The following is a 27,041-nucleotide window of genomic DNA, read 5'->3' as shown; positions in this document are numbered from 1 at the left end:
TATGCCCGCCCCTTTAAGAAGGCGGAGACGCCCGAGTGGCGGCGTCTTCGAATGCGTACTGAGGCGCCTGCCCCCAGTCTCCCGGCGACTTTTCCTACGTCGCAGAGACTCATCCCTCTGACCCCACCCCGGGAGCACTGTCCCTCGGAGTCCGAGACTTCCACCTGGGTCGTGTCCGAGGCCCCGGCGACTCCCCGGACTCGGGGTGCCGGGCCAACCTCCCCGCCGAGGCCCACCCGCCGTCTCTATGGTAATGCCGCGCCCAGCTTGGGGGCTGGCGGGCCGCAGGGTCCCCCGGCCTCCGGAACTGCTCGTGGGGTTCCAGCCCCTCGCCCGCGCAAGCTGCAGGACCGGGGTCTGGGTGGGGGTTCGGCGGAGTCGGGAGACCTGGGCTCTCGTCAGGGCTTGTCATGGACGCGCTGGAGACCCTGAGAAAGCATTCTCCTCTCCCGGGCCTCAGTTTCCCTCCTTTTGCCTTCCTACCATCCTGGGAAACCCCCTTTTCCAGTGCGCTCAGACGTCACTACCGCTTGGGTCCATCCCTTTCCCCTCCCCGCCCCACCCTTTCCACTTTTTTTTTTTTTGGACGAAGTCCCGTTCTGTCGCCCAGGCTGGAGTGCGGTGGCGCGATCTCGTCTCACTGTAACCGCCGCCTCCCGCCCACCCCTTTCACTCTGACCCTTAGAGTCTTGGGAACTGTATCGCCAGCTGTAGCTCCTGCGGCTCTGGCATCTGGGTTTAGGCACCACCTCTGCTCTGAGTTTGACACTCATCTGGAGCTGGCTACAGCAGCCCCGCTGGCTAGAAAGAAGGAACCGTGAACTGGGGCATCCTACTTTCCTGGGACCCTAGTTTTTGGGCCTTGGATTAGGTAGGGAAACTACTGGCTTCATTTGCAAGAAACAATGCCACTGTGCGGACGTGTTTGGATTTATGGTAGTTTCTCTTATGTTTGACATAAGATTGGTCAGGCGAAACCTTTGGGATATTGCAAAATCCTTAGGCCCAAGCCAGGGGCCGTGGCTGACACCTGTTTTTGTTTGTTTGTTTGTTTGTTTTCTTGAGACAGAGTCTCACTCTGTGGCCCAGGCTGAAGTGCGATCTCCGCTCACTGCAACCTCCACCTCCCAGGTTCAAGCAATTCTCCTGCCTCGGGTCTCACTCTGTGGCCCAGGCTGAAATGCAGTGGTGCGATCTCCGCTCACTGCAACCTCCACTTCCCAGGTTCAAGCAATTCTGCTTTAGACTCCCAACAAGCTGGGATGACAGGCCGGCACCACCACCCCAGCTAATTTATTTCTATTTTTAGTAGAGATGGGGTTTCACTTTGTTGGCCAGGCTGTTCTTGGCCTCAGGTGGTCCACCCGCCTTGGCCTCTCAAAGTGCTGGGATTACAGGAGTGAGCCACCATGCCTGGCCTGTGGCTGACACCTATAATCCCAGCACTTTGGAGACCACAGTGGGAGGATCACTTGAGCCCAAGAGTTCAAGACTAGCCTGGGCAATGTAGTGAGGCCCCGTATCTACAAAAATTTAAAAATTAGGCTGGGCGCAGTGGCTCACGCCTGTAATCCCAGCACTTTGGGAGGCTGAGGCGGGCAGATCACAAGGTCAGGAGTTCAAGACCAGCCTGGCTAACATGGTGAAACCCTGTCTTAACTAAAAATACAAAAAAAATAGCCGGGCGTTGTGGCTTGGCCTGTAATCCCAGCTACTTGAGAGGCTAAGGCAGGAGAATTGCTTGAACCCGGAAGGTGGAGGTTGCAGTGAGCCAAGATAGTGCCGCTGGATTTCAGCCTGGGCAACAGAGCAAGACTCCGTCTCAGAAAGGAAAAAAAAAAAAAGGAAATAAATTAGCTAAGCATGGTGGTGCACACCTGTAGTCCCAGTTACTCAGGAGGTTGAGGTGGGAGGGTCACTTGAGCCTAGGAGATTGAGGCTGCAGTGAGCTATGATCTCACCACTGCACTCCAGCCTGGGCAATAGGGCAAGACCCTGTCTCAAAACAAAAGACAAAAACAAAATGTTTACACCCATGTGCACAGTCCTGGAGAACTGCCCTTGATCCCCTAGGCAGCCTTCCCTTGGCCCCCTTTCTTCCCTTCCAGGATTAGTGCAGATGGTTCTGAGTGGATTATGTTACAAGAAAGTTTTTTAATCTTTTTTTTTTTTTTTTTTTTTTAAGACAGAGTCTTGCTCTGTGGCCCAGGCTGGAGTTCAGTGGCACAATCTTGGCTCACTGCAACTTCTACCTCCCAGGTTCAGGCAATTCTCCTGCCTCAGCCTCCCAAGTAGCTGGGATCACAGGCATGCTCCACTAGGCCCGGCTAATTTTTTTTTTTTTTTTAAGACAGAGTCTTGCCCTGTCGCCCAGGCTGGAGTGCAATGGCACGATCTCGGCTCACTGCAACCTCCGCCTCCTGGGTTCAAGCGATTCTCCTGCCTCAGCCTCCTGAGTAGCTGGGATTACAGGTGCCCACCACCACGCCCAACTAATTTTTTGTATTTTTAGTAGAGACAGGGTTTCAATATGTTGGCCAGGCTGGTCTCGAACGCCTGACCTTGTGATCTGGCCCCACCTCAGCCTCCCAAAGTTCTGAGATTACAGGCGTGAGCCACCACGCCCGACCTAATTTTGTATTTTTAGTAGAGATGGGGTTTCACCATGTTGGTCAGGCTGGTCTTGAACTCCTGACCTCAGGTGATTCACCAGCCTTGGCCTTCCAAAGTGTAGGGATTATAGGCATGAGCCACCATGCCTGGCAGAAAGTGTTTTAATCTTTTTTTTTTTTTTTTAGAGGAGTCTTGCTCTGTCGCCCAGGCTGGAGTGCAGTGGCGCAATCTCGGCTCACTGCAAGCTCCGCCTCCCGGGTTCACGCCATTCTCCCGCCTCAGTCTCTCCGAGTAGCTGGGACTACAGGCGCCCGCCACCACGCCCGGCTAATTTTTTTGTATTTTTAGTAGAGACGGGGTTTCACCGTGGTCTCGATCTCCTGACCTCGTGATCCACCCGCCTCGGCCTCCCAAAGTGCTGGGATTACAAGCGTGAGCCACCGCGCCTGGCCATTTTAATCTTTTTCTAAGAGGCGGGTCTCACTATCTTGCCCAGCCTAGCCTCAAACTCCTGGGCTCTAGGGATCCACCCACCTCAGCCTCCCAAGAAGCTGGGACTGCAGGAATGAGCTGCTACACACAGCTAAGTAAGTTTTGTAGAACACTTAGGTCTTTTTTTTTGTTTTGTTTTGTTTTTGATACAGACTCTCACTCTGTCGCCCAGGCCGGAGTGCAACCTCTGCCTCCTGGGTTCAAGCGATTCTCCTGCCTCAGCCTCCCGAGTAGCTGGGATTACAGGCATGAGCCACCATGCCCAGCTAACTTTTGTATTTTTAGTAGAGACCAGGTTTCTCCATGTTGGCCAGGTCAGTCTCGAACTCCTGACCTCAGGAGATCCACCTGCCTCGGCCTCCCAAAGTGCTGGGATTACAGTCATGAGCCACCACGCCTGGCCCTAGATCGTTTAAGTCTTTAACGAAATCCCATTTCTTCTCATTCCTCAGTCCTTTCCCAGCCGTAGCAAAAACAAAAAACAATATACCTGATGGTATTGTTAGTGCTGAGAAGAAGCAGAGTGAGGACAGAATGTGCTTGCAAATGGTATTTCTCAACCCCAGTTGGTTTGTTTTCTTTTCAGGCGTGCAGTTTGCAGAAGCTGTTTGCTGTGGAAGAGGAGTTTGAAGATGAGGTAGGGAAGTGTTGATGATCAGAGGTGGCAGACAAGGTCTTAAAATGTAAACACTCAGGTTCAGAACATTTTGGATTAGCCTGCACCAGCCTCCTTTTAGTTGACATGTGTATGTTTTTGCCTGTGAGGTGCTGAGAAGTGATGAGAAATGTAAACAACCGACTTAACTGTCTTAGAAACAAAAAACCAGAGAGATGAATTGCCTAATTGTCATACCTTTAAATTATAAGGGCTCTTTCCTGGAAGCTGTGTCATCTAGCTGATTTAATTCACCTCTGTGATAACATACTTGTGGTGGGAAGGGCTGTGTTTGTAGAGCCAGAACCATGTAAGAGATAGCATAGTTACTGGATGGCAGGAGACCAGGGGTCAGCAATTGGCTATGTGAATCAGGGCAAGTTACTTTATTCTCTGGTCCTCTGTTTTCTCTTCTACAATATGAGGGACGCTCTTCTGGCTCAGATGTTCTTCCCTTCCCTCTCTCTAATCACAAGATGAGGGGTGAGACTAGATCCAAAGCTCGCACGTTAGAATTACCCTTGTCTAGGCCCTACCACACACCAATTAAATCAGAATTTCTGGGAATGGCCCAGCCAGGGATATTTCTTTTTTTTCTTTTCTTCAACATTTATTTTAAATTCAGGGGTACATGTGCAGGTTTGTTACATAGGTAAACATGTGCCATGGTGGTTTGCTGCACAGATCATCCCATCACCTAGGTAATAAGCCCAGCATGCATTAGCTATTCTTCCTGATGCTGTCCACCTCCCTGCCTCTGGCAGCCCCCAGTGTGTGAACTTCTTTCTTTTTTTGGAGACAGGATCTCTTTCCGTCACTCAGGCTGGAGTGCAGTGGCACAATCACGGCTCACTGCAACCTCGACCTCCCAGGCATAAGTGATCCTCCCACCTCAGCCTCCTCAGTACCTGGGCCTACAGGTGTGTGCCACCATGCCCAGCTAATTTTTCGTTTTTTTGTAGAGACAGGGTCTTACTCAGTTGCCCAAGCTGGTCTCAAATTCCTGGGCTCAAGTGATCCTTCTGCCTCGGCCTCCCAAAGTGCTGGGATTACAAGTGTGAGCCAGCGGGGCCCATCCTGATTTTTTTTTTTTTTTGAGATGGAGTTTCACTGTGTTGCCCAGGCTGGAGTGCAGTGGCACAATCTCGGCTCACTGCAAGCTCCGCCTCCCGGGTTCACGCCATTCTCTTGCCTCAGCCTCCCGAGTAGCTGGGATTACAGGCGCCTGCCACCGTGCCCGGCTAATTTTTTGTATTTTTAGTAGAGATGGGGTTTCACCGTGTCAGCCAGGATGGTCTCGATCTCTTGACCTCGTGATCCACCCGCCTCGGCCTCCCAAAGTGCTGGGATTACAGGCGTGAGCCACTGCGCCCGGCCTGATTTTTGTTTTTACAAATAATTCACAACTGCCAGTTTTGTCAAGGAGATGTGTCCTTGTCTTTGTCTTTGGAGATGTGTGATTACAGGCTGAAAAAGTGACTGTTAAAATGACCCTCTTGGGTCTTACAAGGTGATGATGGAACTGCTAGGCGAGTAATGGAATTAGAGTAAAGGAATCTGACAGCTGAAGTTTCTGTTCCCTGAAAATGGCAGATCAGTCCCTTCCCCCTTCCTAAAGCAGATGATGTCATGTCTGAGAGTGAGCTCTTTGGGAGAAAAAAGATCATCAACCTCCAGAGTCATCAGGATTTTATTACTGCTATAGTTCTGGTCATTATTATTATTGTTGAGTCCTGTGGTGGTCCTGCCTGAGTATGGGACTCACTTAATAATACACAAAGCAGGAAAAAGCCTTTCTCTAGCCCAGACAATCTAGTGCGGCAGCAGAGGGTGGGGGTGGTGGGGACCCTCCTGTCAGTTAAATCAGCAGTTCTGACTCAAAACCACCCTCAGAACAGGTCTGTTGCTCTTGAAGGTGTCAATCTCACCTTGCTTCCCAACTGGAATCCATACTTTATTTAACTTGCCTGAAAAGCTATATTTAACTTCTGCCTTTTTTTGCTGGCTCCAAGGCTTCTCTGGCTTACTGAAGGGTAGCTATCTCTGTGTAGAGTGTGTGTGTGTGTGTGTGTGTGTGTGTGTGTGTGTATGTGTGTGTGTGAGAGAGAGAGAAAGAGAGCACACGAGTGTGTATTGGGGATGAGGAGTGAGCTAAGGACAGGCAGCATGACCAGCTGGATAGATCCCTGTTTAGATAACAGGCCAGACACCAGAAAGTGGTCTCCTTGAGATGGTTGTTGTGTGACCTAGGGTGATTTGTCTGACTTCTTGGTGCCCTGGAATGTTTGCTTTTCCTGCTGTCCTCCTCTAACTGCCCCTCTCCCCACCCATGAAGACTGAAGAAAGAGGTTACCTGAAGACTTAGGCTTAGATTGGAGTGTTTTTGATAGAGCCTTGTGTAGGCCCATGGGTGAGGTCAGAGGTGGTAAGAGACAGAGACACCACCATTGCCTTTCATGCTTTGGTTTCTTTTTCTTTTTCTTTCTTTTGTTTTTTTTTTTTTTTTTTTTTTTTTGAGACAGTCTCACTCTGTCACCCAGGCTGGAGTACAGTGGCACCATCTTGGCTCACTGCCAACCTCTGCCTCTCAGGTTTAAGTGATTCTCCTGCCTCAGCCTCCTGAGTAGCTGGAATTACAGGTGTGCACCCCCATGCCCAGCTAATTTTTTTATTTTTAGTAGAGACAGGGTTTCGCCATGTTGGCCAGGCACTCGAACTCCTGACCTCAAGTGATCCTCCTACTTTGGCCTCCCAAAGTGCTGGGATTACAGGCATGAGCCACTGTGCCTGACCCTCATGCTTTGGTTCCTTTCAAGTATCTACACACAAACATACATGCCATGTGACTGAACAGTAAAAGCAGAGGGGTTCTTGATTTCCAGGTGCCAAGACCTACCATCTCTGCTTCCTTGTAGGATTTCTTGTCTGCTGTGGAGGATGCAGAGAACCAGTTTGCTGGCTCACTGCCTGTGAATGCTGGGCGCCTGAGACCTGTCTCTTCTAGGGCACAGGAGACTGTGCAGGCACAGTCCTCCAGGCTGCTGCTGTTACACCCTACTGCTCCCTCAGAGGCTTTGGGCCTGCCAGACCTGGACCTCTGCCTCCCTACCTCCAGCATGCCCAGTGCCGACAGCTGTCCATCACGCATAGGAACAGCTCCCCTAAGGCCTGTCTCTACTTCCAGCAGCTGGATTGGCAATCAGCAGAGAAGAGTGACAGTGACAGAAGGGCTCAGAGAGCCAGCAAGACCTCAGTCCTCAGCCCTACACCCCCTACTCACCTTTGAGAGCCAACAGCAGCAAGTTGGTGGCTTTGAGGGGCCTGAACAAGACGAATTTGATAAAGTCCTGGCAAGCATGGAGTTGGAGGAGCCTGGCATGGAGCTGGAATGTGGAGTCAGCAGTGAGGCCACACCAATCCTGCCTGCCCAGCAGCGGGAGGGTTCAGTATTGGCTAAAAAGGCCCGGGTAGTTGATCTGAGTGGATCTTGCCAGAAGGGGCCCGTGCCTGCCACCCACAAAGCAGGTATCATGTCAGCCCAGGATGAGTCTCTAGATCCTGTCATCCAATGTAGGACTCCACGACCCCCCTTGAGACCTGGTGCTGCGGGTCACCTTCCTGTTCCAACTGCCTTAACAGTTCTCACTCAGCAATCCCACTGGGAAGTCTGTCCACAACGCTCCCCTGTTCAAGCACTTCAGCCTCTCCAAGCTGCTAGAGGGACCATTCAGAGCAGCCCTCAAAATTGTTTCCCTTGTCAGCCATTCCAGTCTCCAAGTTCCTGGTTAAGTGGCAAAGCTCATTTACCCAGACCTCGAACTCCCAACTCAAGCCGTTCTACTCCCTCAAGTACTAGCTCTGGATTATTTCCTCGGATACCCTTACAACCCCAAGCTCCAGTGTCTTCCATTGGGTCTCCTGTTGGTACCCCAAAAGGTCCCCATTCCTCCCTGGGTCCCCAGGGAGCTCTGCAGACACCCATAGTCACCAACCACCTGGTGCAGCTGGTCACTGCTGCCAGCCGGACACCCCAGCAGCCCACCCACCCCTCCACCCGAGCCAAAACTCGCCGTTTCCCCGGCCCAGCTGGAATCCTGCCTCACCAGGTGAGTGAGCTTGCTTTCTAGGATTTGGGGGGCAAGGGAGAGAAGCAGAGTTCCAGCACTGTCCAGCCCTAGCATATCTTCCCTCCTGCAGCGAAGGAAGGAAGGAAGTGCAGAGAGGCTTTTCAAAGCTGCAGGAGAAATAAAAGGGAAGAATTGAATGCTAGAAAATCCACTGTGAAAGAAGTGCTTAAGGCTCTGAGGACATCATAATTTTCTTTTTTCTTCTCCTTTTTTTTTTTTTTCTTTGAGATGGAGTCATGCTTCAACATCCAGGCTGGAGTGCAGCGGCACAATCTCAGCTCACTGAAACCTCTGCCGACCGGGTTTAAGCGATTCTCCTGCCTCAGCCTCTTGAGTAGCTGGGACTACAGGCCCCCGCCACCATGCCTAGCTAATTTTTGTATTTTTGGTAGAGACAGAGTTTCACCATATTGGCCAGGCTGGTCTCGAACTCCTTACCTCAAGTGATCCACCCGCCTCAGCCTCCCAAAGTGCTGGGATTACAGGCATGAGCCACCACGCCCGACCCTCTTTTCCTTTTTTTAAGAATTAGGCCAGGCGCGGTGGCTCACGCTTGTAATCCCAGCACTTTGGGAGGCCGAGGCGGGTGGATCACGAGGTCAGGAGATCGAGACCACGATGAAACCCCGTCTCTACTAAAAAATACAAAAAACTAGCCGGGCGTGGTGGCGGGCGCCTGTAGTCCCAGCTACTCCGAGAGGCTGAGGCAGGAGAATGGCGTGAACCCGGGAGGCGGAGCTTGCAGTGAGCCAAGATTGCGCCACTGCACTCCAGCCTGGGCGACAGAGCGAGACTCTGTCTCAAAAAAAAAAAAAAAAAAAAAAAAAAAAAAAAAGAGAGATTGGCTATGTTGCTCAGGCTGGTCCTGAACTGGGCTCAAGCCATTCTCCCGCCTTAGCCTCCCAAATAGTTGGGACTACAGGTGTGCACTAGGGCAGGAAGTCATTATGTGCATTTGTTAAGGACTTATGTGTTGGATAATTTGCTTGGAACTGAGAATACAGAGATTAAAAGAAATAGTTCCTGTCCTAAAGAGCTTACAGTGAAATGGAAGAAACAGATGCAAACAAACATGCACAAAGCACACAGTGTGAATAGGGGTCATTCCCTGGGTGCTGGGAAGACACTGGCTGTGCCTTAGGCTTGCCGAGTGGGCTTTGGATGGATGAGTAGGAGGTTAACAGGTGTGTGGCGGAGTGGGCGCTGTGCTCTGTGGATGTTCCAGCAGTGGGAAAGCAGGGAAGAGCGTGTGTAAGGGCACAGAGGCAGAAGAGCGAGGTGCTCTCAGATCCACAGAACAGTTCATTGTGGCAGGTGTGGGGAAGCTGGGGCTGAAAAGGAGACAGCCCTGGTGAGACTTGGATTTAACTAGTCTTGGATCAGATCCCAGATAATTGGACTCTGAGGATCTGGACTGGTTGTGATAGGTGTGCCCTCTTCCTCCCATTTTAAGGGTGTTTGAAACAATTTCTGCCTGTTACTTGCTCTCCCCTAGCACGTTAGCAGATATCCAAAGAGGCCGTCTATGTTCCTCCTGGGCTGGATCTCCCTGGAGGAAAGGGTTAGGACTTGGAGAAAGCTGCCCCTTTGCTCATCACAGGCCTCTCAATTTTTCTTTCTTTCTTTTTCTTTTTTTTTTTTTTGAGACAGAGTCTTGCTCTCTCGTCCAGGCTGGAGTGCAGTGGCACAATCTTGGCTCACTGCAACCTCCGCCTCCCGGCTTCAAGCAATTCTCCTGCCTCAGCCTCCCAAGTAGCTGGCATTACAGGCATGCGCCACCACGCCTGGCTAATTTTTGTATTTTTGGTAGAGATGGGGTTTCTCCATGCTGGCCAGGCTGGTCTCGAACTCCTGATCTCAGGTGATCCACCCCCCTCAGCCTCCCAAAGTGCTGGGATTACAGGCGTGAGCCGCCGTGCGCGGCAGGCCTCTCTATTTGTGTCATGCCACCTCCAGGCAGCCCTGGTTTTTGCACCTGGGCTAGCTCCGGCTTCCTCACATTTTCAAACCAATCCCCAAAGTATCTTTTTTGAGCTGCCAAAGAGGCTCCTGAGACTTTGTTAGGAGAGATGTAATATGTGTTAATTGTCCCTGATCATTTCCTGAACCCATTATGTAACCCAGACAATAAGCTGTACTTGTAAATAACAGCTGCTGAGCTTGCTCTCACCTTCTCCTTCCCTCCCCTGTTAGCAGAGTGGGAGAAGTCTGGAGGACATCATGGTTTCCACGCCCCAAACTCCGACCCATGGTGCTCTGGCTAAATTCCAGACAGAGGTAACTTATGCAAATGTTAACTTTCTGGGTGTGATTTGAGAGTGAGGGGCGTCCCCGTGTGTTTCAGGAGTTAAGAATCAAGAGCCGATGCTGCTAGGCCCGCTTGCTGGTGTCACACACTAAAAGGCATTTCAGGCAGGTAGTTGGGGGAGGCAGCAATTTTACTGGCATTAAGCGAGGCCTGTCCTGGTGCCAGGTAGGTATTATCTGATGCCATGGGTCCAGCCTTCTTTCCTATCTAAGAAATAAAGGCCCAGCTAGCTCCAGCTTCCCCCAGGGGAGGAGACTGTGATAAGTATTATGAGATTGTGTCTCAGGAGCCCTTCCTCTCAGGTTTCTGAGAACCGAGCTGGGAAGGATCTGCCTTCTCTTGCCTTTGCTGGGTTCCCTTTCGTGGGTGAGACCCTGCTTCCCTACTCCTTGGGGTTCTGGTTGACCTGCTCTTCCCTCAAACCCAGTTTTGCTTTTAATTCTCCCCAGTATTTTTTCTCTGCTGTAGCTCCGCAGATCCGCCAGTCCATTTCAGATCCAAAGCAGCAAATACTTTCTGGATTCAAAGCATGTATTAATGTAAGAAGGTTAATTGTTAAAGCTAGAAGCATCCCAAATAGAATATGACTGGTTTTAAAATGGCTAAGCCACTCTGGAAGCCTATAAATATATGTGGTGGATCCCTACCCCTAAGACTTTTTGAGTCTGTTACAAAAAATAAGCGCGGATAGCCTTCTGCTTCAATGCAGTTAAAGTCAGGAGCTGATTTTATTTTATTTTATTCTATTCTATTCTATTTTATTCTATTTTATTTTATTTTACTTTATTTTATTTTATTTTTGAGATGGATTCTCACTGTGTTGCCCAGGCTAGAGTGCAGTGGCGTGATCTTGGCTCACTGCAACCTCCACCTCCTGGGTTCAGGCTATTCTCCTGCCTCAGCCTCCCAAGTAGCTGGGACTACAGGCATGTGCCACCATGCCTGGCTAATTTTTGTATTTTTAGTAGAGACAGGGTTTCACCATGTTAGCCAGGATGGTCTCCATCTTCTGACCTCATGATCAGCGATTCTCCAGCCTCGGCTTCCCGAGTAGCTGGAATTACAGGCGTGTGCCACCAAGCCTGGCTAATTTTTGTATTTTCAGTAGAGATGGGGTTTCACCATGTTGGCCAGGTTGGTCTCGAACTCCTGACCTCAAGTGATCCGCCCGCCTCAGCCTCCCAAAGTGCTGGGATTACAGGCGTGACCCACCCTGCCTGACCTGTTTGTTTTTTGTTTTTTTTCTTGAGACAGAGTTTCACTCTTATTGCCTAGGCCTCCCAAAGTGCTGGGGTAACAGGTGTGAGCCACTGTGCCTGGCCAATTTTTGTATTTTTAGTAGAAACGAGGTTTCACCGTGTTGGCCAGGCTGGTCTCGAACTCTTGTCTTCAGGTGATCTACCCGCCTCGGCCTCCCAAAATGCTGGGGTAACAGGTGTGAGCCACTGCATCTGGCCCAGGAGCTGATTTTATTAAAAATTTGTTTTTCGTACCTAGTCCTGCAGACAGGACCTGATTTTAAAAAGAAAAAAAAAGAGTATCTGCTGAATGAAACCTGTGATATGCAACAAGATTTTCACATGCTTCCAATGCCAAAGCAATCAGAAAAAAAAGAAAAAGAAAAAAAAAAAGATTTCACATGCCATTTTCTGGCCTTGGAGATAAATGAGAGGAGAGACTGTGGCCATTGTACTACAGTTTTTGCGAGGGGATTTGCCTTTCCTCTCTCACCCTTCCACCCTGTTTCAATCAACAGTCTGTAGCAAGGTAGACCTATTCATACAGGCTCCCCCTCTGCTCTGTGGTACCAGATTGTTGCTAGTTCCCAGGCATCTGTGGAGGAGGATTTTGGGCGAGGGCCCTGGCTGACAATGAAATCTGCGCTAGGCCTGGATGAGAGAGACCCTAGCTGCTTCCTCTGTACCTACAGCATTGTCATGGTGCTGCGCAAGGTAAGGATTCTGGGTGCTGAGACCCAAAGGAAAGACCATTTTTCTCTCTCTCTGACCTACTGCCCTACTCCACCTTAGGAAGGGGCTGCTTGCTCCCTCGTACCCTATACAAGCAGCAGCACGAAGCCCCTTTGGTTGTATCTTCCACTTACCTAACTTTTCACTGTCATCCATAGGATTGTGCCCAGGTGGAAGGAGAGAGTGGGTTATGGCATGCCTCTGCACCTCCAGGCCCTGGATGGGCTGGGGTGAGCACACTGCCTCCCTCAAAGCTCCCTAGTGGTTAAAGGTTGTGTGCAGAGACATGCCAGTACATGTGCCAACATATCCCTGCCTGTGACTGCTATGATGGAACACTGTGTAAACACATATAAACAAAAGAAAGTGCTGGACACAGTGGCTTACACCTGTAATCCCAGCATTTTGGGAGGCTGAGGTGGAAGGATCACAAAGGTCAGGAGTTCGAGACCAGCCTGGGCAACAAAGCAAGGCCCTGTCGCTACAAAAAAATATGAAAAAAAAAAAAAAAATTAGCTGGATGTGGTGGCACATGCCTTATAGTCCCAGCTACTAGGGAGGCTGAGGCCAGAGGATCACTTGATCTTAGGAGGTTGAGGCTACAGTGAACTATGATCGTGCCACTGCACTCCAGCTGGGGCAATAGAGCGAGAACTTGTCTCCTTTAAAAAAAACCCAAGGCCGGGCGTGGTGGCTCACACTTATAATCTTGAGAGGTCAAGGCGGGCGGATCACCTGAGGTCGCAAGTTCAAGACCAGCCTGACCAACCTGGAGAAACCCTGTCTCTACTAAAAATACAAAATTAGCCGGGCGTGTTGGCACATGCCTGTAATTCTAGCTACTCAGGAGGCTGAGACAGGAGAATTGCTTGAACCTGGAAGGCAGAGGTTGCAGTGAGCCAAGATGTGCCATTGCACTCTAGCATGGGCAATAAGAGTGAAACTCTGTCTCAAGAAAAAAGACAAAAACCAAACAGGTCAGGCGGGGTGGGTCACGCCTATAATCCCAGCACTTTGGGAGGCTGAGGCGGGCGGATCACTTGAGGTCAGGAGTTCAAGACCAACCTGGCCAACATGGTGAAACCCCATCTCTACTGAAAATACAAAAATTAGCCAGGCTTGGTGGCACACGCCTGTAATTCCAGCTACTTGGGAAGCTGAGGCTGGAGAATTGCTTGAACCCAGAGGCGGAGGTTGCAATGAGCCAAGGTCGTGCCACGGTACTCCAGCCTAGGCGACAGAGCGAGACTCCATCTCAAAAATAAAAAAATAGGCCGGGCGCGGTGGCTCATGCCTGTAATCCCAGCACTTTGGGAGGCCGAGGCGGGTGGATCACGAGGTCAGGAGTTCAAGAGAAGCCTGGCCAACATGGTGAAACCCCGTCTCTACTAAAAATACAAAAATTAGCCGGGCATGGTGGCGGATGCCTGTAATCTCAGCTACTCGGGAGCCTGAGGCAGGAGAATCTCTTGAAACCAGAAGGCGGAGGTTGCAATGAGCCGAGATTGTGCCACTGCACTCCAGCCTGGGAGCGAAACTCCGTCTCAAAAACAATAAAAAAATAAAAAAAAAGAAAAAAGAAAAGAGGCAGGGGAGAGAAATGAAGGACCTCCCAGCGCTAGGTCTGCCAGAGAGATGGGATACCTCCTTGTCCTCCACAAGGAAGATCATCACTATAACTATACACTGACCCCTCATACTCCCGGTTGCCTTGGCACACTTGGAGACCTGGGAAGTCACAGGTGGGCCATGGAAGGCTCAGCATATGCCTCTCCTTGTAAGCAGGCAGCCCTGAAGCAGCTTCCTAGGAACAAGGTCCCCAACATGGCGGTGATGATCAAGTCCCTGACTCGGAGCACAATGGACGCCAGTGTGGTTTTCAAGGACCCCACGGGTAAGGAGTTAGGTCCTAGGTTGTCTGATGAGTGGGCTCCACTGAGGCCAGGAAATGAGGTGGAATCACCCTCTCCCTTTGCAGACAGGAAAACTGAGGCAGTGAGCAGCCCACTTCCCAGCCAGGGCCCATACCAGTCGCTGTGCTGCCCTTGACCCTGAGACTGATGGGCCATGTGGTATTTGCAGGAGAGATGCAGGGGACGGTGCACAGGTTGCTGCTGGAGACGCGCCAGAATGAGCTGAAGGCTGGCTCAGTGCTGCTGCTGAAGCAGGTATGGGGAGCAGCTCTCCACACCACTGCCCCCCAGATAGAGCCCTCAGTGTCTGTCTCCTTACCTGTCTGGCTGCCTTCCTCTACAACACCAGGCATGGAGTGGCTGAACCATTGCTAGGCCCTGGCTTGAGCTGAGGGAAGGCCTGTGGCCCTTGAGCTGGCCCTCATTCTTCAGGGTGGATAGGGATGGAGGGTTGTGTTAAGGGAAGATTGTGGCAAATGGTTCTCTTCTGGGAACAAGGCTAGGCAGAGGACACCAAGTGAAAGGCAGGTGGGAGCCAGGTGGCCATCTGGCAGTTCCCAGTGCTCCATCAGGACACTGACCTTCCCTTTCCTTGATTCCAGATTGGAGTGTTTTCTCCTTCACTTCGAAATCACTACCTCAACGTGACACCCAACAACCTGGTCCATATTTACAGCCCGGATTCTGGGGATGGGAGCTTCCTCAAGCCATCTCAGCCCTTCCCCAAGGTAAGAGGAGCAGGATGGAACGGGGGACTGGTAAGGCCCTCCTTCTGCCTGGATCTTCTGATTTCTTCCCCTCTTCCACCCGGGGGAGCAGAGGTCTGAAGAGGGCAGGTGCTCTGAGGTGAAAAGGTATCTTTGAGGACAGGACCATCTCCTATCCCTCATCCAGCCGCCTGGCAGATGGCTCAGTAACAGTACCTAGAGGAGCAGCTGGCTTCTTGGTGATCCCTGAGCATCTGATGGCAGGCTTGAACATCTGAGAGGATAGGAGTCACTTGAGAACTAACCAAGTGAAGGGCCCACCAGGGGGTGGTGGCAGTAAATGACCGAGGGTCAGATCTGCTACAGGTGGCAGTGTGGAGAACAGTGAGCTACAAATGGCCTGTCAGGTGAGCCAGCACCTGCTCTGTGTCTTCCCTCTTGGCGTCTGCCTCTGCTAAATTAGGGGGAAGCTGCACAGAACACTGGTGGGGACATCCTCTTTAGGAACCGAGACGAGCATTTGGCATTTATGGGAGGTAAGCATGGGCTTCCAGGCAGATCCACTCCAGGGTGAGAGTGCAGATCCTGGACTTGACATGCCCTGCCCCCACCACCTTCCTGGGATCTTGTGTACTGAAAACGTGTACTGTGACCTTGGGCAAGTCCTGTCGCCTCCCTTGCAACAGCTTCATCTATAGTACGTTTGACTTGATGACCTCTAGTCACCTTAGACAGAGGTTTTCATCTAAGCTCCAACTTTCCACTTCCATTTTCCTCATCTTTCCCCTGAGCCCCTCCACGTTCTCTCAAAATCACCCCACTTCTAAACCCTTTCTTTTTCTTTCTTTTCTTTTTTTTTTTTTTTTTTGAGACAGAGTTTTGCTCTGTCACCCAGGCCAGAGTGCAGTGGCGTGACCTTGGCTCACTGCAACCTCTGCCTTCCAGATTCAAGTGATTCTTCCACCTCAGCCTCCCGAACAGCTGGGACCATGCCCAGCTAAATTTTTTTGTATTTTTTAGTAGAGACAGAGTTTTGCCATATTGGCCAGGCTGGTCCCGAACTCCTGACCTCAGGTGATCGGCCTGTCTTGGCCTCCCAAAGTGCTGGGATTATAGGCATGAGCCACCGTGCTCAGCCTATTTTTCTTTTAAATTTCAAATTATCTATACTTATTGAAATAAATCAAAATAGCACAGAATAAGCAAAAAATGGATCCTACCCTTCCCCACTCCTATTTCCTAGGGCTAACCATGGTTAACCATTTAATTGTCAGTATTTATTTTTATTTATTTTTTTGAGATGGAGTCTCACTCTGTCACCCAGGCTGGAGTGCAGTGACATGTTCTCAGCTCACTGCAACTTCACCTCCCGGGTTCAAGTGAGTCTCCTGCCTCAGCCTCCTGAGTAGCTGGGATTACAGGTGTGTGCCACCACAGCCGGCTAATTTTTGTATTTTTAGTAGAGACGGGATTTCACCATGTTGGTCAGGCTGGTCTCGAACTCCTGACCTTGTGATCCGCCTGCCTCGGCCTCCCAAAGTGTTGGGATTACAGGCGTGAACTAGGCGTGCCCGGCCTAGTTTTTGTTTTGTTTATTATCTGCTGCTTTGGGTGTTTGGTGTTTCAGCTCCCTCCCTTCAGCATGGGCCTGGGTGGCTGGCGCCTGCCATACTCTTCCATCATGTTTTTTTTTTTTTTTTTTTTTTTTTTTGAGAGAGGGTCTCACTCTGTCACCCAGGCTGGAGTGCAGTGGCATGATACTGGCTCACTGCAACCTCTGCCTCCTGGGTTCAAGCGATTCTCATGCCTCAGCCTCCCAAGTAGCTAGGATTACAGGCGCGTGCCACCATGCCCGGCTCTGTTTTTGTATTTTTAGTAGAGATGTGGTTTCACCATGTTGGCCAGGCTGGTCTTGAACTCCTGACCTCAAATGATCCACCCACCTCGGCCTCCCAAAGTGCTGGGATTACAGGTGTGAGCCACCACACCTGGCCCCATCATGTTTCTTTCCTGAGCCCCACACTGTTCCTTTGAGGTTGTCTGGGTAGAGGTGGTGCCATCTGAAGGGATTTCAGGGACACAGGCATTGGTAACCAGATCCTCTGTCCCCAGGATTCAGGGAGCTTCCAGCATGATGTGGCTGCAAAGCCTGAGGAAGGCTTCAGAACAGCACAGAACCTAGTGGCAGAGGCGTCCCCTGAGGAAGAACTCCCAGAAGCAGGTAAGGCAGTCAGCCCGTCTGGGAGCAAGAGAGGTTTTATTTCCTGTTGAATAGCTGAACCAGAATCTTCCTGGCTATATCGTGTTCCTGTTTCCATGAATCTTTGGATCTTATATAATCTTACAGAAATCAGATACAGTGTCTTGTTTGGCAAGGCTGCAGGCCACAAACTCGTTAACAGTGTGATGGGGCCACGTAAAACAAAGTGTCATCCACAGGTTTCCCCCATTTTCAGGTTATGTGCCATCAGCCACAAGGAGGAAACATCACCATTCCCTGTCCAGATGGACGGGCGCTGTCTTTGTGCCACACTCGGAGTCCTCTGTGGGCTGACAAGTGGACCACAGAGGCAGATTTCCCATCCTGACTAAGCTTAGAGGAGTGCTGAGGAGTCAGACGTCCACTGGTTTTTGGGAGAACCAGGCTACAAACCAGAGAGGCCCAAATGCAGACTCCTTGTGGTTGGGCCAGCTGCTTCCTCAGGAGGCATCACCCAGGTGAAACTAACACCATTCAGGATCTAGTTTTAGCTTTTTTTATTTTAATTTTTATTTTTGAGACAGGGTCTCATTCTGTTGCCCAGGCTGGAGTGCAGTGTTATGAACATGGCTCACTGCAGCCTCGGCATCCCAGGCTCAAGTAGTCCTCCCACCTCAGCCTCCCGAGTAGCTGGGACTACAGGTATGTGCCACTATGCCCAGCAGTTTTTTTTTTTTTTTTTGAGACGGAGTCTCACTCTGTCGCCCAGGCTGGAGTGCAGTGGCGCCATCTCGGCTCACTGCAAGTTCTGCCTCCTGGGTTCACGCCATTCTCCTGCCTCAGCCTCCTGAGTAGCTGGGACTACAGGTGCCCGCCACCATGCCCGGCTAATTTTTTGTGTATTTTTGGTAGAGACGGGGTTTCACTGTGTTAGCCAGGATGGTCTTGATCTCCTGACCTCGTGATCTGCCCGCCTCAGCCTCCTAAAGTGCTGGGATTACAGGCGTGAGCCACCGCACCCGGCCATGCCCAGCAATTTTTAAATTTTTTGTAGAGACAGTTTTGCCATGTTGCCCAGGCTGGTCTTGAACTCCTGGGGCTCAAGCGATCCTTCTCTCTCTGCCTCCCAAAATAGTGGGATTAGAGACATGACCTACTGTGCCCAGCCTGGTCTTAGCTTTTTGATTCTAAAAATTCAATCCTGTCTGGCCCCAAAGTTCACAGGATTATATGTGGGCAGAAACCTACCCAGGTGCCGAGGCAAGAGACTGATACAGTCGAATACAGTCTAATACAGAAAATAGTTAGAATAAGAAAAGTTATACTAGAAATAGGATATAGAGATGATTATATATGGATCATCTCTAACTAAAATCATTAGTTTTTAGTACGAATCTCTGTATTATGATTATAACTGAGAAAAAAACCAGCCAGTATAGAGTCAAGAGCTGAAGAGACATTGTGAGAAGTGACCAGAAGACAAGAGTTGGGTGCCAGATGTAGGGTCCAGCCCTACTGGGCCTTGTGGGTTTTCTCTTCGTGTGCAGAGACGAGAGATTGTAGAAAAATAAGACACGAGACTAAGAGAAAGTAGGAAAGACAGCTGGGCCCAAGGGGCCACTACCACCAATGCGTGGAGTACGGTAGTGGCCCCAAATGCCTGGATGCGCTGCTATTTATTGTATACAAGGCAAGGGGGCAGGGTAAGGAGTGTGAGTCATCTCAAAAGATTGATAAGGCCAAGCAAGTCACGTGTCCACGTGACAGGGGCCTTTCCCTTTGTGGTAGCTGAAGCAGAGAGGGAGGACAGCATATGTCAGCGTTTTTTCTATGCACTTATCAGAGAGATCAAAGACTTTAATACTTTCACTAATTCACTACTGCTATCTTCCAAGAACTTAAAAGAAGAACCAGGTATACAGGCGGAACATGAAAGTGGACAAGGAGCGTGACCACTGAAGCACAACACCACAGGGAGACGTTTAAGCCTCCAGATGACTGCGGGCAGGCCTGGCTAATGTCAGGCCTCCCACAACAGCTGGTGGAGCAGTGTTCTCGAACTCCCCCAAGGAAGGGAAAACTCCCTTTCCCAGTCTGCTAAGTAACGGGTGCCTTCCCAGGCACTGGCGCTACTGCTAGACCAAGGTGTCCCCAAGCAGCCCTTATCAGGGCGTGACAGAGGACTTTCACTCTTCTGCTCACTTCTCACAGTGTCCCTTCAGTTCCTGACTCTGTACTGGCTGGTTTTTTTCTTGGTTATATTGATAATACAGAGATTAGTACTAAAAACTAATGATTGGTAATATCCATATATAGCTGGGCGTGGTGGCTCACGCCTGTAATCCCAGCACTTTGGGAGGCCGAGGTGGGCGGATCACGAGGTCAGGAGATCGAGACCATCCTGGCTAACATGGTGAAACCCCGTCTCTACTAAAAATACACAAAAAATTGGCCGGGTGTGGTGGCAGGCGCCTGTAGCCCAGCTACTCGGGAGGCTGAGGCAGGAGAAGGGCGTGAACCCGGGAGGTGGAGCTTGCAGTGAGCCGAGATGGCGCCACTGCACTCCAGCCTGGGCGACAGAGCGAGACTCGTCTCACACACACACAAAAATCCATATATAATCACCTCTATGTCCTATTTCTAGTATAACTTTTCTTATTCTGTTTTCTTCATTATACTGGAACAGTTTGTGCCTTCAGTCTCTTGCCCCAGCACCTGGGTAGGTTTCCACCCACAATTATGGATAGGTGTTCTCACACTACCTAATTCACAGTATACCAATGGATAAACCACAAAGGCCATGATATCTTGTGAAAAAGCATACGTCCCTTATCCTGGAATCTTACATTGCCTGGAAGCCTGCACTCTTTCTTTGTGAGACAAGCCAAGGCATCACCAGAAGGTTGCTGACAGAGAGTTGACTATAGAATATTAGGGCTGGTGGGCCGGGCGCGGTGGCTCATGCCTCTAATCCCAGCACTTTGGGAGGCCAAGGCGGGTGGATCATGAGGTCAAGAGATCGAGACCATCTTGGCTAACATGGTGAAACCCCCTCTCTACTAAAAATATAAAAAATTAGCCGGGCGTGGTGGTGGGCGCCTGTAGTCCCAGCTACTCTGGAGGCTGAGGCAGGAGAATGGTGTGAACCCGGGAGGCAGAGCTTGCAGTGAGCCGAGATCACACCACTGCACTCCAGCCGGGGTGAAAGAGAGCAACTCTGTCTCAAAAAAAAAAAAAAAAAAATTAGGGCTGGTATCACATCTTCAGTGTAGGGACAGACCTGCGAACAGGAAGCTACCAATGGTGGCCGGATATTGCTGGAGACAAATACTGATTCTTTTTTTTTTTTTTTTTTTTGAGACGGAGTCTTGCTCTGTTGCCCAGGCTGGAGTGCAGTGACACAATCTCAGATCACTGCAACCTCCGCCTCCCCAGTAAAAGCGATTCTTCTGCCTCAGCCTCCTGAGTAGCTAGGATTACAGGCATGTGCCCCTACACCTGGCTATTTTTGTATTTTTAGTAGAGATGGGGTTTCACCATGTTGGCCAGGCTGGTCTCGATCTCCTGACCTTGTGATCCGCCCGCCTCAGCCTCCCAAGTGCTGCGATTATAGGCATGAGCCACCGCACCCGGCCCAAATAACTGATTTTTGATTCTTACCCTGATTCCTAATTTCTTAGTTTCCTAGCCCATGCTGATTGCCATTCCCCTTCATTTCATACTGTGTTTCTCTAGACAGTCATGATGTAGTTAATGCAGGGGAACTTTTTTTGTTATAAGCAAATTCCAGTCCTACCTCCCTGGGTACAGTGCGAGTCACCATAATGAAATTGTGAATGCTCCCCAAACTAACTTCTGTCCTTCCTTCCAGCAGTGATATTTACTGAGTGCTCTTGCCAGATGCAGAGCTAGGCTCTTGGGTGTAGCTTACAGACAGTCTGAGTTACTCCCAGGGTTTCCTGATCCCATCCAGTAGGCAAGAGTTTTTTAGTTGGCAGCAGTGGTTCTGGTGTAGATGGAGCTTGAGTATGCTCACGTTGGGCAAGTTGTTTTACCTCTTAAAAGCTTGTTTTGTTGGACCGGGCGCGGTGGCTCACGCCTGTAATCCCAGCACTTTGGGAGGCCGAGGCGGGTGGATCACGAGGTCAGGAGATCGAGACCATCCTGGCTAACATGGTGAAACCCCGTCTCTACTAAAAAATACAAAAAATTAGCCGGGTGTGGCTGCAGGCACCTATAGTCATAGCTACTTGGGAGGCTGAGGCAGGAGAATGGCGTGAACCTGGGAGGTGGAGCTTGCAGTGAGCCGAGATCACGCCACTGCACTCCAGCCTGGGCGACAGAGTCAGACTCTGTCTCAAAAAAAAAAAAAAAAAAAAAGTTTGTTTCAGGTAAAATGGGGTTGATAAAACAGGAGCTACCTGGAGATGCCCTACCTATGAATGTTTATTGAGGCACAGAGCAAGCACTCAGTCAGTATTAGCTGCTGCTAGTAAATAATATTGCTAGGGATTATCGAGGTCAGCTGTGTCCAAGTTCTCGGACATAAGTACCACATCTGAGAACTGTAGTGTTACACAGGCACTTTGAGGAAGGGGGTGATATTTTCCACTGTCAGATGAGAAGCCAATTAAGGAACTGTGTAACTCTGAACACATCTAATGGCTTTTCCCAGCCCTCTTTCTCCCTCAGCCAATGAGAGTTGCACTAGGTGACCTCTGAAGCCTTCCTGTTTGGCACTATGACTGGATGGAAGGAGAGGAATCAGTGAGGCCCAGGGGAATCCTCTTCCTCGTCAGAATGGCCCAGGGATTACGCCCCTGCCTTTTGTCATGTATGGGTACAAGGGGAGCAGAGGGAAGATGGAAGTCAGGCCAGCCTCAGGCCCATTGGCATGGGTACTACTGTCTGGAGGAGCCACCTGCCTAGCAGCTATACAACCAGGCCCAGGCCCACCTGAAGGGCAGAAACTTTGGACCTGAGTCACATGGAACCCTGATGTTGTCACTAAGGCTACCCATCATTCTCCTCTCTGTAGATGACCTGGATGGACTCCTGAGTGAGCTTCCTGAGGACTTCTTCTGTGGGACCAGTAGTTGAGACTGCCCCAACACAGGACACCCACCATGAGCAGGCAGCTCTGGGCGTGTCTGGTCACATCCAAGGGGGAGAAGAAGGCCAGCATGATTGGAGAGTGGACACAGCGGGGGGCTTCTGTGGTTGCTTCCACCCTGGGTGTTTTCCCTGAGATCCCCCTCATCTCTGCGCTGCCCTCACTTTGGGCCTTCCTTTGCCATTGGCACCAGAATCCGGCCTAAGACTGGCTCTCCAGCCAACAGGAAAGGCCTGTCACCCTCGCCTTGGGTGTCCCTCTCCTGTCTCAGCTTAACTTTAGAGGATATTGGGCCTGGTTTTTTTGTCCCTTCATACCCTAGTCCCTGGACAGCTGACGAGATGAAAGGAGCCACACCACAGCAATGGCGGCCTGCCCCTCCACACAGGGGAGAAGCACGCTCAGGCTTCCTCTGCTTTGTCTCTTCAGACCTGTGGTTGCTCTGCTCATCCATGCCCAGGGTTCCCAGGTGCAGGACAGAGGTGTGGCCTATTGTACCTTGTTCTGAAATAAAGCAGCTCCTGCTTCTTCTGCCTCCCTTTCCTTTCCACCCCCTGCTGCTCCTGCCTAACTGCTCTGCCAGTGCTGTGTGGCCACAAAAGGGCTCAGGCAACTCTTTTTTTTTTTTCTTTTTTATATACTTTTAGACTTCTAAATTTGTTTTTTTTGAGACAGAGTCTTGCTCTGTCACCCAGGCTGGAGTGCAATGGTGCTATCTCAGCTCACTGTAAACTCAGCCTCCCGGGTTCACGCCATTCTCCTGCCTCATCCTCCCAAGTAGCTGGGACTACAGGCTCCTGCTACCATGCCCGGCTAATTTTTTGTATTTTTTTTTAGTAGAGACGGGGTTTCACCGTGTTAGCCAGGATAGTCTCAATCTCTTGACCTCATGATCCACCCGCCTTGGCCTCCCAAGGTGCTGGGATTACAGGTGTGAGCCACCGTGCCCGGCCTTAGACTTCTAAATTTATAGATTTATTTATTGCAAAGATAGTACAGAGAGTTCCCCCAAGGCGGGCAGATCACGAGGTCAAGAGGCTCGTACTAACTTCTGTCCTTCCTTCCAGCAGAAGGAAGGAAGTCACTGTGTGCAGCCCACATTTAAGAATTGGGGAATTATGTTCTACCTCCCTAAGGGCAGAATATCTACACAGGTTTGTTTGTTTGTTTGTTTTGAGACGGAGTCTCGCTCTGTTACCCAGGCTGGAGTGCAGTGGCACAATCTTGGCTCACTGAAAGCTAATACAAAAATTAGCTGAGTGTGGTGGTGTGTGCCTGTAGTTCCAGCTACTTGGGAGGCTGAGGCAGGATAATTGCTTGAACCCGGGAGGCAAATGTTGCAGTCAGCCGAGATCACGCCACTGTACTCCAGCGTGGGCGCTGGGTGACAGACTGAGACTCCGTCTCAAAAAAAAAAAAAGGTTCTCCTGCCTCAGCCTCCCGAAGCTGGGGATTACAGGCACATGCCACCATGCCAGCTAATTTTTTTTTTTTTTTGACATGGAGTTTCACTCTTGTCGCCCAGGCTGGAGTGCAATGGTGTGATCTCAGCTCACTGCAACCTCTGCTTCCTGGGTTCAAGCAATTCTCCTGCCTCAGCCTCCCAAATAGCTGGAATTACAGGTGCCTGCCACCATGCCCGGCTAATTTTTGTATTTTTTGTAGAGACAGGGTTTCACCATGTTGACCAGGCAGGGCTTGAATCCTGACCTCAGGTGATCCACCCGCCTCGGCCTCCCAAAATGCCAGGATTACAGACGTGAGCTACCACGCCCAGCCTAATTTTTTTATTTTTAGTAGAGATGAGGTTTTACTATGTTGGCCAGGCTGGTCTGAAACTCCTGACTTCAGGTGATCCCCCCACCTCAGCCTCCCAAAGTGCTGGGATTACAGGCGTGAGCCACCATGCCCAGCAATTTTTTTGAGACAGGGTCTCTGTCTGTCATCCAGGCTGGAGTGCAGTGGCACAGTCATAGCTCACTGCAGCCTCGATCTTCTGGGCTCAAGCAATCCTGCCTCAACCTCCCAAGTAGCTGGGACTACAGGCAGCACCACTATGGCTGGCTAATTTTTAAATTTTTTTTTTTTTTTTTTTTTGAGACAGAGTCTTGCTCTGTCACCCAGGCTGGAGTATAGTAGTGCGATCTTGGCTCACTGCCAGCTCCGCCTCCCAGGTTCATGCCATTCTCCTGCCTCAGCCTCCCAAGTAGCTGGGACTACAGGCACCCACCATCACGCCCAGCTAACTTTTTGTATTTAGTAGAGACGGGGTTTCACCATGTTAGCCAGGATGGTCTCGATCTCCTGACCTCGTGATCCGCCCGCCTCGGCCTCCCATAGTGCTGGGATTACAGGCGTGAGCCACTATGCCTGGCCTAATTTTTTAATTTTTCATAGAGACAAGGTCTCACTATTGTTGCCCAGGCTGGTCTCAAACTCATGTGATCCTCCTACCTCAGCCTCCCGAAGGGCTGGGATTACAGGTGTGGTCTCCCCTATTATTAACACCTTATGTTAGTATGGTACATTTGTCACAATTAATGAATCATTAACTCCATACTTTATTCAGATTTACTCAGTTTCCCCGTAATGTCCTTTTCCCCTCAGAATCCCATTTCACAATCATCCTGACTCTTGGATGTGATGGTTTCTCAGACCTTCCCTGTTTTTGATGACCTTACAGTTTTGGGGAGTACCAGGCAGGCATATGGTAGGATCCCCCTCCATCAGGATTTGTCTGATGTTTCCTTATGATTAGACTGGGGTTCTGGGTTTTGGAGAGGAAGACCAGAGGTCAGGTGCCATTCTTGCCACATCTTATCAAGGGTTCACGTTGACTTTGATCACCTGACTGAGGTAAGCTTTGCCAGATTTCTCCACTGTAAAGTTACTCTTTTTTCTTCTTTCTGTACTGGACTCTTTGGAAGGAAGTCACTGTGTGCAGCCCACATTTAAGAATTGGGGAATTATGTTCTACCTCCCTAAGGGCAGAATATCTACACAGGTTTGTTTATTTTTTTTTTTTTGAGACGGAGTCTCGCTCTGTTGCCCAGGCTGGAGTGCAGTGGCACAATCTTGGCTCACTGAAAGCTCTGCCTCCCGGGTTCACACAGTTCTCCTGCCTCAGCCTCCCAAGTAGCTGGGACTACAGGTGTCCACCACCAAGTCCAGCTAATTTTTGTATTTTTAGTAGAGACGGGGTTTCACCTTGTTAGCCAGGATGGTCTCGGACTCCTGACCTTGTGATCTGCCTGCCTTGGCCTCCCAAAGTGCTGGGATTACAGGCGTGAGCCACCGCGCCTGGCAGTTTATTTGGAATTCTTCTGTGTGGGAGATTTGCCTATTCTCCCTCATTTATTCATTCATCCATTTATATCAGCATGGACTTACAGGTATTTATTTTATACTTTGGGATATGATCTCAAACTACTTAATTTTGTTGCCAAGCGTGGCCGGGCGTGGTGGCTCACGCCTGTAATCCCAGCACTTTGGGAGCCCGAGGCAGGTGGATCACGAGGTCAGGTGATCGAGACCATCCTGGCTAACATGGTGAAACCTCGTCTCTATTAAAAATACAAAAAATTAGCCGGGCGCGGTGGCTCAAGCCTGTAATCCCAGCACTTTGGGAGGCCGAGGCGGGCGGATCACGAGGTCAGGAGATCGAGACCACGGTGAAACCCCGTCTCTACTAAAAATACAAAAAAATTAGCCGGGCGTGGTGGCGGGCGCCTGTAGTCCCAGCTACTCGGAGAGGCTGAGGCAGGAGAATGGCGTGAACCCGGGAGGCGGAGCTTGCAGTGAGCCAAGATTGCGCCACTGCACTCCAGCCTGGGCGACAGAGCGAGACTCCGTCTCAAAAAATAAAAAATAAAAATACAAAAAATTAGCCGGGCATGATGGCGGGTGCCTGTAGTCCCAGCTACTCGGGAGGCTGAGGCAGGAGAATGGCGTGAACCTGGGAGGCGGTTTGCAGTGAGCCGAGATCGCGCCACTGCCTCCAGCCTGGTGACAGAGTGAGACTCTGTCTCAAAAAAATAAAATAAAATTTTGTTGCCAAGCAACTCTTCATTGATGTGGCTTCGCTGTACCACTTTTCAGACTAGAGGTGGACAAGGGGCAGCATGGGTGGGGTGTAAAAGGTCTAATTATACCAAGTTGCCAACCTTGTTTTCCTTTCTGGAAGGAGAGTTGGGAAAACTCTCCCAACTCATGGGCAAGAGGAGGCAGGTTAAAGAGCCCGGTTTGGGCCAGGTGTGGAGGCTCATGCCTGTAATCCCAGCACTTTGGGAGGCCGAGGTGGGAGGATCGCTTGGGCCCAGGAGTTCAAGCCCAGCTTGGGCAAGGTGGTGAGATGCTGTCTCTTGAATAAGTAAATAAAATAATAAATAGCCCTGTTTGACTGCCAGCCCCTCCTGCCTTAGCCTCAGCCTGCACTAAGCAGCTAGGAGACAGAGGCCTTCCATGGGCATGGGCTTGGCACTCCTCTGGGGGGAAGCGTTAATCTCCTTTTCCCATGGATTCCAGTTTTTTTGTTGTTGTTTTAGAGACATGGTCTCACTCTGTCACCAAACTGGAGTGCAGTGCAGTGGTGTGATCATCGCTCACTGCAGCCTGGATCTCCTAGGCTCAAGCAGTCCTCCCATCTCAGCCTCCCAAGTAACAGACTACTGGTGCGTGCCACCACGCCTAGCTAATTAACATTTTTCTGTAGAGATGGAGTCTTGCTGTGTTCTCCAGACTGGTCTTGAACTCTCAGGCTCAAGTGATCCTTCCCACCTCAGCCTCCCAAGTGCTGGGATTACAGGTGTGAGCCACAGTGCCCCACTGGATCCCAGTCTTAAGGCTGAAGTAAGTGCTTTGAGAACTCTATGTTCACTTACCTGCTGATTACAGCGGGCCCTGTTCTAGAGGCTTTTGTGCCACAAGGCCAGGGCAAGAAGGGG

General features: G+C 50.4%; 1 protein-coding gene across 4 annotated transcripts; it reads left to right on the top strand.

Moving 5' to 3' along the window:
• Positions 1 to 12: 12 nt before the first annotated feature.
• Positions 13 to 22,625, top strand: HROB (homologous recombination factor with OB-fold). Of its 4 annotated transcripts, none has more exons than XM_003270752.3 (10): positions 13 to 250; positions 3,692 to 3,742; positions 6,676 to 7,866; positions 10,081 to 10,164; positions 12,007 to 12,147; positions 13,951 to 14,059; positions 14,248 to 14,333; positions 14,681 to 14,806; positions 16,898 to 17,006; positions 22,024 to 22,625. In XM_003270752.3, the coding sequence occupies exons 1-10, from the start codon at positions 248 to 250 to the stop codon at positions 22,083 to 22,085; spliced, it is 1,962 nt and encodes a 653-aa protein (XP_003270800.2). In that variant the 5' UTR covers positions 13 to 247; the 3' UTR covers positions 22,086 to 22,625. The 4 variants fall into 4 exon arrangements, with proteins under 4 accessions (XP_003270800.2, XP_030655735.1, XP_030655734.1 ...); XM_030799875.1 differs by having other exon boundaries at positions 35 to 250; positions 10,084 to 10,164; XM_030799874.1 differs by having other exon boundaries at positions 35 to 250; positions 13,948 to 14,059.
• Positions 22,626 to 27,041: the final 4,416 nt, after the last annotated feature.

The sequence above is a fragment of the Nomascus leucogenys genome, chromosome 19 (genome assembly GCF_006542625.1).
Source record: "Nomascus leucogenys isolate Asia chromosome 19, Asia_NLE_v1, whole genome shotgun sequence".
NCBI classification, from domain to species: domain Eukaryota; kingdom Metazoa; phylum Chordata; class Mammalia; order Primates; family Hylobatidae; genus Nomascus; species Nomascus leucogenys.
This window is presented reverse-complemented; position numbering and strand designations above follow the sequence as displayed.